Genomic DNA, 15187 nt, shown 5'->3' on the forward strand with positions numbered 1-15187 from the left:
TTAAAGATTTTATTTATTTATTTGAAAGACAGAGATCACAAGTAGGCAGAGGCAGGTAGAGAGACAGGGGGAAGCAGGCTTCCTGCTGAGCAGAGAGCCCAAGCAGGGCTCCATCCCAGGAACCTGGGATCATGACCTGAGCTGAGGGCAGAGGCTTTAACCCACTGAGCCACCCAGGTGCCCCGAAATTGTGTATTTTTCATGGAACATAGTATTTACTTGGAAGAATAACTGGGAGACAAACTATAGCTATTATATAGTTGGTAATTATAGTTTGTATTCATTCAACAAATATTTCCTTAATAATTAATAAGGTGATCTCTCACTTCAAGGAAAACTGACAAAGTAGTCGCTTAGAGAGAATTCAAGCATTCAAACAAAAATTAAAATTTTAGAAAATTTTTGTCCACCACCCTGAGTTCGACAGCTTCTCAATACTTAGATTTTTTTCTGATAAGATCAGCAGTGAGTTATTTCGCTCAGCATAATACCCTCTAGTTCCATCCACATCGTCACAAATGGCAAGATTTCATTTCTTTTGATGGCTGCATAGTATTCCATTGTGTGTGTATATATATATATATATATATATATATATATATATATATATATATATATATATATATATGCGCCACATCTTCTTTAACCATTAATCTATCGATGGACATCTAGGTTCTTTCCATAGTTGGGTATTGTGGGCATTGCTGCTATAAACATTCGGGTGCATGTGCCCTTTCAGGTCTCTACATTTTTATCTTTAGGGTAAATACCAGTAGTGCGATTGCTATGATCTCCGATATGAGGAAGTTGAGAGGCAAAGTGGGGAATTTGGTGGCGGGGGGGGGGGGGTAAGAAAGGAATAAATGAAACAAGATGGGATAAGAGACTCTTAATCTCACAAAACATACTGAGGATTGCCGGGGGGAGCAGGGTAGGGAGAGGGTGGTTGAGTTATGGACATTGGGAAAGGTATATGCTATGGTGAATGCTGTGAAGTGTGTAAACCTGGCAATTTACAGACCTGTACCCCTGGGGCTAATGATACATTATATGTTAATTTAAAAAAAATTTTTTTTTAATTTTAAATAAGCAGAAATAAACAATCCAAAAAAAAAAAAAAAAAAAAAGGATCGGCAGTGAGTTTAAAAAGTGATTTTTTTGGGGTACCATATAAATCAAATTATGTCAAAAACATTTGCAAGATCTGCATAATCCAAATGATGAATTTGTGGGGTTACAAAACCACATGTAAGCAATCCCTTCAAAGTACAAGACAGACCAATGGACTTTAACAGAGTACAAAAAGTCTCATTAATATAGTTTAAGATTCTTCTTTGCAATCAACTTTTTCACCTGTCAAGTTTTGGAAGAGCATCAAAGAATATCCATAATTATCTGAAAAGGTTATTAAAATACACCTTCCTGTTCCAACTACCTATTGAAGTCCAGATTTTCTTAAGTACTTCAACTAAAACAATGTAGTGCAAACAGACTGAATGTAAAATGAATATGAGAATCTGTCTTCTACTATAAGACAAAAAAGATCTGCAAAAATGTAAACACTACCCTGCTTCTAACTTTTGTTTTGAAAGTATTTTTTGTAAAATATGTTTATGTTAACACAGTACTTTTACCACTGTTATTTCTCAATTAATGAAACTTAACATTTTTATGAGGTTTAGCTTCTAACATGGAACATCCCAAAAGATAAAATTCCAGAAGCAGTTTTGTCTTTGGAATTTTATCTTTTGGGATGTTCCATGTTAGACAAACTGCTTCTGCTTTAAACAGAAAATATCTGAACTCTGAAAATGTAAAATCAGTTTCTGAATTCAACTCTCTTTCTCAACTTCTGGAAGCCAAGTCCTCAAACTTTATATCTCACAATAATTTCCAAGATTTCCTACTCTTGTGAAGGTCTACATAGCTGTTGATGTTGTTGTTATCTTTATAAATTTGTCATAGTGTGAGGAGCTTTTATATCACATTTTGCTAGTTCCAGTTAGCTTGTTAATGGCCAAGTAAACCTGGACTTAGATCAATGATCTTCTACTGTCTATAGACTCCCATCTAGGCAATAAATGGTCTGTTTACTTTAAAAAAAAAAAAAAAAAAGATAAAATTCCAATGGACAAAAGCTCTTTGGATTCTTCAGTAATTTTTAAGAGAGTAAAAGAGTCTTGAGATCCGCTGCACTGTAGACATTCCCATTAAGGTCAGGATGAAATCAGGTCTGGGCAGAAATATAGATGACACGGGCATATGTTGTGCCAGAAAGCAGAGAAGCTTTCAAAGGCTGTTTAAATTATGTAAAAAATGACATAGGTATTAACCTGAAGGAGCCCATCGCTCACCCACCCAAGTCAAAATAGGATAATTTGAGCATCAAATGAGAACAGTACTTGTAACTGGTTAAAATACATCAAATACACAACCATCCAAGAAATCCTCAGGATAGTTTAAAAACCACCAAATAAAATTTCATTAGTCACCTTTGAGGGTTGCTAAAACATCATCTTATTTTTCTGAAAACTGATAAAGTGTTCTACAAAATGAAGCACTTTTTCCATGTTTTTTCCTGAATAAACTATTTTTAAAAAACAAATGATGACTTCAAGTACATATTATAAAGTCCAGTTAATAACTGAAGAAATGTTGTTAATCAATAACTTGCAAACTCTAATAGAGCTAAGTATCACTACCTATTAAATATAAAATGATGAAGTGAAAGATCAACAGAGGGCACCTGGGTGGCTCAGTGGGTTAAGCTGCTGCCTTTGGCTCAGGTCATGATCTCAGGGTCCTGGGATCCAGTCCTGCATCGGGCTCTCTGCTCAGCAGGGAGACTGCTTCTCTCTCTCTCTCTCTGCCTGCCTCTCTGTCTACTTGTGATCTCTCGCAAATAAATAAAAAAAATCTTTAAAAAAAAGAAAAAGAAAGATCAACAGAAAAATGCAGTGTATAAATAAGTTTGACATTTGAATCCAACTGACCTTAATGTCACTGAGATGGGGCAACTAGCCATTTTGTGCTTCCTGATCTGACGAAAAGTACACAGTGCCATTTACAAAGTTTTCCTGCCAAAGGTAATCAATCCTCTACCTCTAACTACCAATTTATAAGAAATATGTGGTGAGATACAAATCAAAACATAATCAAATTCAGCATGAGGGAAAGCACAGGCCAGTTAACATGGCATAGAAAAGAAAATGTTGGGGCTACAGAACAGGGTGAGGGACTTTTATATAGAGAGACTTCAGAGGCACATTAAGCAAATACAATGTGCCAGCCTTATTTGGATCTTTATTTATACCAACCACAAAAAGGCACTTTTGAGACAACCTGGAAAATTTGAACATGGACTAAGTATTGGGTGATATTAATTTTGTCACATGCAATAAAGTCCTTATCTGTTTAAGATTCCATGAATTTGTTTTCAAATACTCCCAAAAAAAAAAAAAAAAAAGGTAGGAGGATAAAGCAAGTTAAGCAAAATGTTGGTGGTTATGGAACCTGGCCAAGGATTGTTAATATGATTTTAATTTTGTGTATGTTTGTAAATTTTATATAATAAAAAAAGAGTATTCTGAAGACACATATATTGACTACATGAAATATAAAATAACACCTGTACTGACAATATGAAATATAAAATAAATATATGCCATAGCACTCTGCCCTTGAATTTATAATTCTGGAAAGAAAATGAAAGAATTGTGGGAAAAAAAGGAACAATGTAATATTGCTTTATTTAAGGTAATACTCAGATTGAATGATTCAAGCAGTAAGTGTAACAGCTCCAGGAAGAGATTAATATTACTGGAGTTATCAAATAGTTACAGGAATGATGTTTACTCTAATAAAAAAAAAAAAAATCACTAGGATATGTTTGTGCTTCTTTTTAAGTTTCTGAACCGGTCTAGTAGGTAGACTAATTTTTCAATCCTGAAATTCACTGTAAATAATAGAAATTCTCAAAAGTCGTGACCATAAAAGCACATCTGTCTTGCCCAGTAAGATAATTTGGTGTTGAAGCAGAAGTTTAAATAGCAAAAAGATGCAGATACAAAGGTAAATAAAATATATTTATCCACAAAGGTCTATGGAATCATTTTAGTAAAAGTAGCTTTTTGGCAAAATGTACACAAACAGTTTAAAAAGCAATCTCTACAAATGTTTTAATTATATCATGACAAATTTAGCCCACAAATCAATAATGTGGCTGCAATTTTAAATAATAAATTATATTAAAAGTCCAGTAACAGACTATACTGATGCTGCTACACTTGGCACACAGTAAACACAGAATTATACCTCACTGGGTCTATAAAGATACTCTGGAAAGACAGAAAGAGTAAAATCTCAAGAAAATTAGAGAAAACACTACTCTGGGTACAACTTGTAAATGAGTGTACAACCTGTATGTGACCAGAAGCAGATAAGACTTTTAAATAAAATTTTCACTTGAGTAAGATTAAATGCTAACCCATGCTCAATGACAGGTCATTTCTATTTTTACTAACAAAAAACAGCAGACAACTTCACCATATCTGTGGTTATAAAGCAGCTTCTCCTCTTCCCGAAACATTATCATATAAACTTACCCTTATCCAAAGGTAAGTTACTTTGATCTTCTGTATTGGTTCAAATTAAGAAAATATAAATAACAGATTGGGGGGACAGAACTCCATATTCAAAGATTGCTACTTTATATAAAGAATACATTGATCAGAAAGTACAAAATAGTAGGAACTCATTATAAATTTTGAGGGTTTTTGCTTTAAATTCATGCCCTAAAACATAGCTACTTATTATGAGTTACTATACATCATACACTTTTGGTTCACCTGCTATCATGAGGCCAGCTCTGAAAAATGTTTTCCACCCAACAGAAATTCATTAGGGAATACTGAAATTTTTGTTTTATGGTTAGTTCTGTTCCCAAGATCAGCCTGAAATAAATTTTAATCCATTGGGGGGGGGGGGATAGAAAAGGGCTGGGGAGGCCTATTATCGAACAATTGAATCTCTGTTTTCAATAGTAACTATGTAATAAATTTTCAGTCAGGCCTTGCATATCTGTACCATCTACACATAATAATTTTTCATCATTTTAATAGAGGATAATATTTACATTAAGTCTAAGTTTTCTTTAAAATGTATTAAACAGGTAACAAAGGACATTTAAATAAGGCCTAATTATACCAGTTTAATAAATGTTTTTTTAGAACACAAAAATTAGCATAAGAAATCTAATGCTGTAAAATCTTTGTGCTGCTTAACTTAAAAATGATAATCGTTTATTGTTTCAAATAATTTAAAAAATTGAAACTAAAAATGTCTTATCTCTTACTTTAATCTCAGAATAAAGCAAAAAAAATACACTAAATGAAGTATAAGTGTTACCCTTTTGTTTTCAAATCAATTTAAATATGGAAAAGTATTTAAACACGGAAAATAAAATTTTGGTTGGGTTGACAATCAACATTTTAATTTCTAAAAATATGAGATGTAAGGGATTAACTGATTTCATTTACCCATGCCACAGCAGTCTAACTATTATGAGTTCAACTGGAAATGAAAAGTAGGTTTACATATTTTTAAAGACCAGGTATATTCTCATCAAAAATAAGTAAAATAACAAAAGCATCGAACAACTTTTTCTTCCAATTCTTCCTAGTATTTTAAATACTTTTCATTCCACTCCAAGATCTCTGGATCTTTTTAAACATAAAAAAACGATTTTAAAGATGGAGTAAAGTCCACAAACTCGATGTTTAATTTACTCAAGAAAAGATATTTTCAATGCATTAAAATATTTAAGCAACATTAGGATAATATATAAAGGCCTCCACTAAAATATATTTTTCTTAGGGAGGACAAAAATGAACAGTGGAAAAACTAAATTTATAAAACCTGTTTCTCATCTAAGTTTTTAGAAAACACCATTTATGAAGTTTACATTTTCTGGTTGTAAAATACTTTTTTCAACAAAACTCTTAATTTCAACAATTAAGTTAAAAATCTCAAAATCTACAAAAATAATTTTTTTAAAGAACCCTATCTTACTATATAAATCATGTCTCACCTTACAGTTTTCTTGTCATTCATTTTTTGGACAGCACTTTTCCTTCCTTTTTTCTCAAAGAGAAGTTCCTATAAGTCATTGGTACCTGTCATCCACATCAAGTTCAATCTGAACCTTCAAGTCCTATTCTCACCTATGGAGCAAATGTGAATCCAAAAAAATCAGATGAACAGCAACTGATTCCGAAAGTCAAGTTAAATACCAAAATATATTCTAATATACACCACTATGCTATGTATTCCAACAGAGATGGATTAGTGTAAAAAAAAAACAAATAAAACAAAACAAAAAACCACGAAAACATTCAACGCTTATTTGAAGTGCTTAAAAGAAAGTTTTAACACCAGTACCAGTATTCAGTTTCTTTCCTGAAGTAGAAATTCTATAAATATTACAATATTAAGGACTAAATTTTAATGAATACAAATCAGAGGAAATGAAGGAACATTAACTCCCATTCAAACCTTCCTTTAAAAAAAATGTTTCCAAGATATATTTTTAACTTCCCCCATGATTCTCCTTAAAAAAGACGAACACAAAATCTCTCTGCTAATGACTTTATTCATGAATCTATAATGGAACTCAAAATAGCAAAGAACATGAAAAAATTTCAGATTAATATTTATCAACCAAATACATCAGAAAATACATCTATTTTTTAATAACTAACAAAAATGTCTAAAACGCACATGTGAGAATATAAACATTCCCCACTTTGTGGAACTTCGAAGTAATGAAGATCTGCTTAATACAGTTTGCCAGAAAAGCTCATTTACACGTCAAATACATATAATTCAAAAGAAATCAGACACAACTGATAAAATGACCATCTCATGGTCAATCTTTTGGTAAAGTGCTACTTTCAAAGAAAAAGACTGAAAAGTTTTGAATGCTGAGCCATCATTCTGGAAGTGTTAAAATTTTTCTTTAGGATTCATTACATTCATATGTCCCCGAAAGGAGTCCATACACACTATTTTACAATCTAAAAAAAATCTGTTCACTCACAGATTATGTCCCGGAAGTTAAAGATTTCTACACCATTCCTAAATGAAACTTTTCATGATACAGGTGTGTACTAGACACAGTGATTTTTTTCATTGTTTTAAACATGATCTTTGGTTTGAAGCTGTCCTGATATCCTTCCCAGCTGGATGGCTGTGGTCATTAAATATTCAGGAAACAGCACATAGCTTTATTTAAACCACACAAGTAAACTGGGTCAGTGGCCTAAAGGCAAGGAATGGCACATACTGAACATCTGGCAAGAGGAGGTCCCCCGAATCCATAAGTGACACGGTCAGTATTAAAGAACCAGTGCTGCTGAGGAGTGGTTCACTCCTTTCATCAGAGACCTTTCTCGATTTATTAACAGCATTAGCCAATGAGGAAATCAGTTGGGAAAAAATCTAATCTGAAGGCACATGGGTGCAAATCTTAAAACAGATAAATAAGACCAAGTAAACTGCTTAAGTAAGTATGCATGTGTCCATCCCAACTGTATACACACATCTCATGTCTGAGGCTGAATATCATCACTGGAGAGACTGCACCACATGGCAAATTCCATGCCTACAGGCATGTATAGGAGATCAGAACTAGCTGGTGGTTTTCCCAAAATAATGAGACTTTCAATGATGCAAAAGTTGGCCCTTCCCCCAAATGAATGGTTTTTAAATAGCAAAGGACTGAAATTAACAATGGAAACCATAAGAAGCCATAAAGTTAAATCTCAGAAAGGACAAGTTCAACGTCATAGCTGAAGGCTGCCGATGATTTCTTCTCTCTCTCCTTGAATAATTAGGTGCAAATGCCTTTTAGCAATGGCAGCATTCAAATCCCACAAAAAATCAAGTAGTGCCCCCTTAAGGAGCACCTCCATTGGCACAAACTGTAAAACCTGCTGGGGTGCGTCAGATTTAAGCAAAGAGCCCAACAATTCATTCACATTCTGCAGATACTGGAAAACAGGATTTGGAAGGTCCTGATAACCAACACACAGCAGGACTGCACAGGTCTTCAGGGGCTCAGAAGAAGTGGGACAAGAAAATGTGACGAATCTGAAACAGCTGTGCAGTATAAAGATCAAACCGGCCATAAATCTTGTAAAACAAGAAAGTACAGGCAAAATCATAGCATCCCCTGTATGAAGCTGCTGCAATGATTGCAGAAGGCAGTCCAGAAACAGCTGCTGGTAAGTCGGGTCTCCATCATGAAGCAATGAACAGCTGAAAGTCATGAGTTCAGTTGATTCCAAGAGGTGAACTTCCAGTGGTATATGTGTTTTGATATCACGGAGGGTTGGAAAGCCCACAAGCAGGCACTTCATTTGGTTGCTGGGTTCTACCACCTGCTCATCCTGAAGGCACTTGGTTAGGTTAAACAACTCAGAAAATATCAGTTCTTCAGTAAAAATGTGACAAGAACAATAAAACTGCTGTTTGGGCCAGAACTTGGGATCCAAATTCAAGGCTCCTCCTGATGACTTTTCAATTGCTTCATTAAGAGTCTTTAAAATTTCACCATCGCAGAAAGGAGAACACTTTACCTTTGGCAGTTTCTTTCCCTCTAAAATATGCCACAAGTGACACTCAAGACTGGAAGCTGTTCCTTCTAAGAGAGAATTTTGCCCAGAATGATATACAGTATGTTCTTCTGCCCAACTATTAAAGTATCCTTTGGCCACCTTATCTTTCCATGAAAGGGTTTCCAGCATTTTCCTTTCGTTATAGGTTTTAAAATATCTGTTCCTCTGCCCAAACCATTTTGTATTTGTACTACAACCAATATTAGATTTTTTCACTAGCCAATTACTTCTGGAAAGAGGCTTCAACTGAAACTTTTGCATGAAATACTGAACAGCGCAGTCCCTTAAATTATTCAGCTTTGTTTGTTCCCCTTTTCCCATGCACTGAAACAGACGAATATTCTCAGAAATAGTCTCTAGCTGGTATTTATGAAAGAACATACAACATTCTTCATGCCTTTTAAGAAAGGATTCGGGAATCACATGATGGGGAAAGAGAGCCTTCTGGGTCATTTCTGTCCCGAAATTCAGGACCATCTTGGATAACAAAGGATGGATTGCCTCTCTTCCCTTATAGTGGAGACAAACCACATAGACTTCTGAGTTACCTGCCTTGCTAGTAGCAGGTTTAAAAACATGGACTTGGTCAAAGGAACAGTTTAGCAGGTACATCAGGTTTATGGAACAATGCTCAAACAAAGTAAACATCTTCAGAACAAAAGAGCCACCATTTCCAAGAGTTGTCAGAGCAGTGACAACTTCACAGTAATGCAAAGAAGAAACTAAAGCTTCTTGTTCACCTGGGTTTCCTTGGCAATCAAAACTCCCATCTGCGGTGATCAAGTGAATAGGAGCCATGTTGCTTACGAAGTTCTGAAGTCCAGTCAGGTATTTCAAGGTCATGATATCACCAGTGTTATCTGGACCAAAGTACCAACAATCCAAGGTGTTTGCAATAAGTCGGTCATCCATAATCATCATAAGATTGTCATTTGCTTCGTGGTATGGATTCAAAGTGTTAGCTACCCAACTCCAATCACAGGGGAATCGATGGGATTTTAAGTAGTGATTGAGACTCGCTATAAAAGCTCCGGGAGCTTCACAAAGGTGTAGAGAATTCAATTTTCCATTCTGAAAAGCCTCCTGTGGAATAAGTGGAAAACTGCACAAAATTTCATGAAACTTACACCATGCTTGAGTACAAAGTTCAGCATTCACAGACTTTTTCACATGAGAAATTATTTTTCCAGCTTTGTTAGTGAAAGCAGTGTGCTCGTGCCACTCATCCAATTTCTTATCACTCAGTAGGTTTTTTACTTCATTTAGGGAGTTCTTCAAATCAAGCAATGTATTAAATTCCATGTGATCACAAGTGAAAACCTCACTGGGATCTGGTAACTGCCACTCATGATTAAGTGGCTGGCCATAAGAAAAGTTCTTGGCAAAGAGTTCAAAAATGTCAGCAAGAACATCTGGGCTGAATGTCTCAGGACTTGAACCCAGTGGTGGCTTTCTGCACTTACTCATTTTCAAATTAAATTAAAATCTAGAAAAAGAAAACACATAATTAAATGAATCAAATTTATTAGTGAGTGAAATCTCATCCACAGCAAATCAGATCATACGCAGGACAAACTACCTAAAATGGGAAGACTAATGTCAGCACATTCTGTTATACAATGAAGCAATTTGGAATAAAGAAAGAGTAAAGGCTTTTACATCCAACAGACCTGAACTCAAATCCACAGTTAAAAAGTGGGCCTGGGCAAATTACATCTTTGAGCCTGTTTCTTATTTTTAAAAAGTTAGGGTATCATTTTTTTTTTTTTTAGATGAGGATAAATATGTTAGCATATAAAAAGCATATACCAACGAATATTCATCTGTGATGGCGGCTCATATTAACAGAATAATCTGTCTAGCTCCTACCCAAAATTTTCCTCTATCCATGGCTGAGACACCACCCACATGGCCCCAAACACACTGTCAGACTAAGATTCATCCCTCGAACTTTGACCAAGCTTTAACAAGTGACTTTCAGCTTTTTTTAGTTCCTTCAAATCTCACCTCCTTCCAGGAAAAGATTCTACACCTGAACCCATTACTGGTATTGATACCAGGCCTCTATGCCAACATACTTATTTACAACTGCCAGATACATTCTCCATCCAGATCTCACACTTTTGCTAAGACATGCACTTTGGTACCCATGTGATGTAGTACCAAATCACCTTTACAGGCCACCAACTAACACTCATCACCATACTGCTTGTTAACTGTGGTTTACCTGACTGGTTAGCCTCTATTCAGCTCAATGCTGAAACTGAACTGTAGCTCAACCTGGCATGTCTCTAAACTAGATTCCTCTATTATCTGCTCAGACAACTCCATGCCTCCACTATAAAATACTGTATCCTCTTGCCACCAAAATGTAACACACTTTGATAGAGGATCTTTAAATTGAAGAAATATCCTCATTGAATTTACAAATTATAAACAAGTCAATGTACATTCTGTGTTCTAACACCGCCTAAGAAACCAAAAACACTGGAGAAGGAAAGAGATATAAGGGAAAGAAGCATGGCTTAATGGCATAGTGTTGGCCTAAGTTACACATCCCAGAAGACAGAGCTGTAAGTATTACATAGTACTTGTTGGCTCAGTGTTAATTAATAGGCACTTTAAGTTCCTAAACTCTGCACTTACTTAGTATACTCAATGCATTCTACACCAGTTTCTCAAAAGGAATCTAAAGTAAAACACAAAAAACTGAAAACACAACCATCATCCCGCAAAAAGCCAATGTTTCATGATTAAAATGGGAAACAAAAGTGAGTCTGAGCCATGATAAACACAATACCCGAAAGACTATATTCTACTAGCATTTATTTTGTACTGTTCTTGTAGCACACTTTTTTCATCCTCTTGTGTTTTGTTTAAATTATTTACAACCCTGTATACTCAACTAACTTGTAAGCTTCTTGAAATAACAAGTATCTTCTCAGCCATTTCTGTTCGTGACGGTATATTTACAATACGTGTAAAGTATAGTTAATGGTCACACTTGCCCAGCAATAACTTTTTCTTTTTTTTTCTTTTTTTTTTTTTTAGTTAGAAGCTATATTCAGACAGACTTCTGAAAGAAAGCAAAAATGAGGCATTGTCACATTCAACAAAATACTAAACAAAAGCAAGCGAAGGTTTATTACAAGTTATTTTGTCTTAATTTCCACTGTGCTTACTGGAAACTACAACCATGTTTAGATGGCAACTATAGTCTATCTTGGAAAAAAATCTGATTTTAGTCTAATTTCATATACTAATTCATGGCTGTAGATAAGCTCTGAAATCTTACATAAGCTAACAGATATTTACCTTCACATGAGAAAAACTAAAGTGATTCAAACACACCTCTGTTCTTCTGGACTACACCTGTGGTACACAATTCAAGACTATATCTGATATATTTATATACAAATTATAGATATTGACTATATATATGTATATTTTGAATAATGCTCAGGTCTATAATCCCACCTTCGTTTCCTCCTATCAAATTCCCAGAAGCCACCAATCTCCAGCTACCAGCCTCCTGTTTGTAGACAGTGTCAATTCTCTGCTGGATTATTGCCATAGCCTTCTAACTGGTCCCTTCTACCTTTGCCTGCTTTGGCTCCCCATTTCACTCAAAGTAAATGCCACAGTCCTTACAGTAGCCTACAAGGACCTTGAAGATTTCTGCCCTCCAGCCCCAACCTAATTGTCACTAACCTAATTGTCTATTATTCTCCTTATTCATTCTGCTCCAGCCACACAAGTTTTATTCCTGTTCACTTACCACCAGACACAGCGCAACTTGCAAGTCTCGATCAATTCCTCTTCCTGGAACCCTCTTCCTGCAGACTGCCTGCATAGCTAACTCCCTCATCTCTTTCGAATATTTACTCAGGTGTAATTCTTCTATGAAATCTACCCTGACACCCTAGTTGCATCTTGCACTACCACCAACGGTAAAGGTATGGGTCTAGCTGTACTTTTCTTTTTCCATGACTTTCTTTTCCTTCTACTATATTTTGCTTATTATGTTTATTTTTTGTCTTCCCCAAACTGGAATCTAAGCTCCACAAGGCAAGATCTTTGCTTTGTTGACTCATTTATATCACCCCAAGGTTACAACAGTGCTTGGTACACAGTAAACACACAGTATTTATTGAACAAATGAATGTATATGATACTTAGCACAAAGGGCACTCCTCTGATTAGGTTCTGAATAGGAGTCATAATAATTCACTTCAACTTCACTCCAGCACTTCAATGCACAACCAAAAATAAAAAACAACAACAAAACGCGTGGTTCACAGAATAGAAGGGAAAAAGTTTCCGTATGTTCCCCTGCCCCTTTCATTAAGCACTCCATAGAGCTTTGTGGCATCATAATTCTGCCAGGAGGGTCAGCATTACCATTCTTGTTTTGCAGATTAGAGTGGAAAAGTCCTGTAGCTCCCTGCTCGAAGCCACAAAGGAAATACCTGCAAAATTCGTGGGCCTGACACAAAACCCACAAGATCTCATCAACAGTGCTCTCTCCAATTAACGCTTACAAAGGAGTTTTAGAAGTGTTTCTGGGAACTCCTCCTCCCAGCAACGGTGAAAACAATTAGCTAGAGTGTATCCAGCGCTTTAATTTGGGCCAGGGGCACCCACGATCACTTTTCACCTGATGGAAGTGAGTCCTAAGCTCCTTTCGAGCGGCCCGATCCCTCCTAACCTGGAGGAACCTCCGTCCCAGCCCCAGCTTCACCCTCTGGAAAGTCGCAGGAGGACCCGGCCTCAGAACCCGGGTCTGATTACCTTCGCTCACGCCCACCTCGGCCCCCCCGAGTCTAGAGAGGCAGCGCTTCACGCTCTCTCCTCACTCGAGGGAACCATCCTCCACTTCCGCTCCCGGGCCGCTTCCCGGAACGGTCGCTCCTAAAGTGTGCGGCGCCCCCAGCCTCCCTGCCTCTGCAGAGGTAGGTGGCGCTCCGAGAGGCCGAGAATGAGGCCCTGGCCCGCCCCCGCCACACCAGAAGCGGGAACCCACCTCCAGGTTGCGCCGCCGCCGAACGTCGGCAGACAGTGGCCCGAGGGCCCTGAAAGACACATTGCGCACGCGCCTCGAGGCCGGGCTGGCGTCACGCGTCAACGTTACGCACGCCGGCGACTCTCGCCGCCCGAAGCCCTCGCTACCTAGGTTTCGTTTCTCGGCCAGGTACTGAAGCTGGGAAGCGCCAAGATCCGCGCCCACGGCTTCCATGGCAACGGAGCGTGCTCGCGGAGGCGGGGCGTCTTTTGTCCCCGCCCCCTCCGTGAGTAGGGGAGGGGCAACCCTTCCAGAGCACGCTGGCTCCGCCCACCTGGCCTTGGGGCAGTGAAGGCTTTTTAAGGCTGTTAGGCAGAAGGTGGTTTGTCATGCAAGTTAAAACCGGTGTTGGACAGTATGAGCTTAAAAGCCAAACAAGGGAAACTGCAAGAGAACACTCTGTTATTATAACATATATATGCTTATAAACTAGTAAGGAAAAGACAATCTCAAAGGAAAATTGGGCGAAAAGTTGAACAGGCCATTCAAAACAAGTAAAAAAGCCAATAAGGATATACAAAAAATTTTAAGCTATTTAAAAAAAAAAAAGTTGGAAATGAAAACAATAAATTTCCTTTTCACCTAATTTAGCAAAGATTAAAAAGATCGATAATGGCCACTCTTGGCGAGAATATGATGAAACACGTTTCTAGACTGTGGGTGGGCATAAAAACTGGCATAATCCTTACAGAAGGCAAACTTTAAAATGGCCTTGCACCTGAGCTGGGGGATTCCCGTGCTTCGCGCTTTATCCTTCGGAAACAAACAGGCACTCTCTTTGAACAAAATGTTCATTTCAGCACCTTAACAACAGCAGTAACAAAAACTGGAAACTCTAAATGTCTGCTTTTAGGGAAATAATTGAATTCTTCATGATACGTCCATATAATGGGATACTATTCAGCTAATAATGGGTTATGTGTGTCAACAGTGTTGCATAAAAATAGGAAAACAGAACTGTGTGTAGAGTTTGAACCATTTATATAAATTATATATATATATGTATATAAAATACATTATTTTACAAGTCCTCCAGAATGTGCATCAATTGAGGGAAAACAATTGTCTTTTCAAAAAAATGGTGCTAGGTCATTTGGATATTCATATGGAAAAGAAATTTATTTGGACTTTTACCTCCATCATAAAAATATATTTCATTTGGGTTGCCAATCTATATTTTAAAAGTCAAGCAACACTTTCAGCAGAAAACATCTTCGTGACCTTGAATTAGGCAAAAAGTTTCCAACAAAGCAGAAAAAGCACTAAACATAAAGGGAAAATATATAAATTGAACCATATTAAATTAAGAATGTTTATTCACCAGAAGACATCATTGAGAGTGAAAAGACAACATAAGAGTGAGAGAAGATATTTACAATACATACATATGACAAAGGCCTTGTATCCAAAATATATAACTCCTACAAAAAAAATTTTTTCCTAGTGGAAA

At 36.7% G+C, this 15187-nt stretch overlaps 2 protein-coding genes across 4 annotated transcripts in view; both read right to left on the reverse strand.

The window, feature by feature from the left end:
* Positions 1 to 13553, reverse strand: part of HYDIN (HYDIN axonemal central pair apparatus protein) — a 381505-nt gene extending 367952 nt beyond the window's left edge. For 2 of the 3 annotated variants that reach the window (XM_082712193.1, XM_082712188.1), the window contains exon 1: positions 6089 to 6552. The gene's annotated coding sequence lies outside the window, so the exon portion shown is untranslated. Of the gene's footprint in view, positions 1 to 6088; positions 6553 to 13466 lie in introns of those variants that run through there. The other variant, XM_082712191.1, reaches the window with a different exon arrangement.
* Positions 6632 to 10142, reverse strand: CMTR2 (cap methyltransferase 2; the record flags this gene model as incomplete). The annotated part of the gene is made up of 1 exon (XM_082712222.1): positions 6632 to 10142. One exon carries the CDS (start codon positions 10140 to 10142, stop codon positions 7842 to 7844), a length of 2301 nt encoding a protein of 766 aa, XP_082568348.1. The 3' UTR covers positions 6632 to 7841.
* Positions 13554 to 15187: the final 1634 nt, after the last annotated feature.

Source organism: Mustela nivalis (genome assembly GCF_964662115.1).
Source record: "Mustela nivalis genome assembly, chromosome: 18".
Classification (NCBI taxonomy): Eukaryota; Metazoa; Chordata; class Mammalia; order Carnivora; family Mustelidae; genus Mustela; species Mustela nivalis.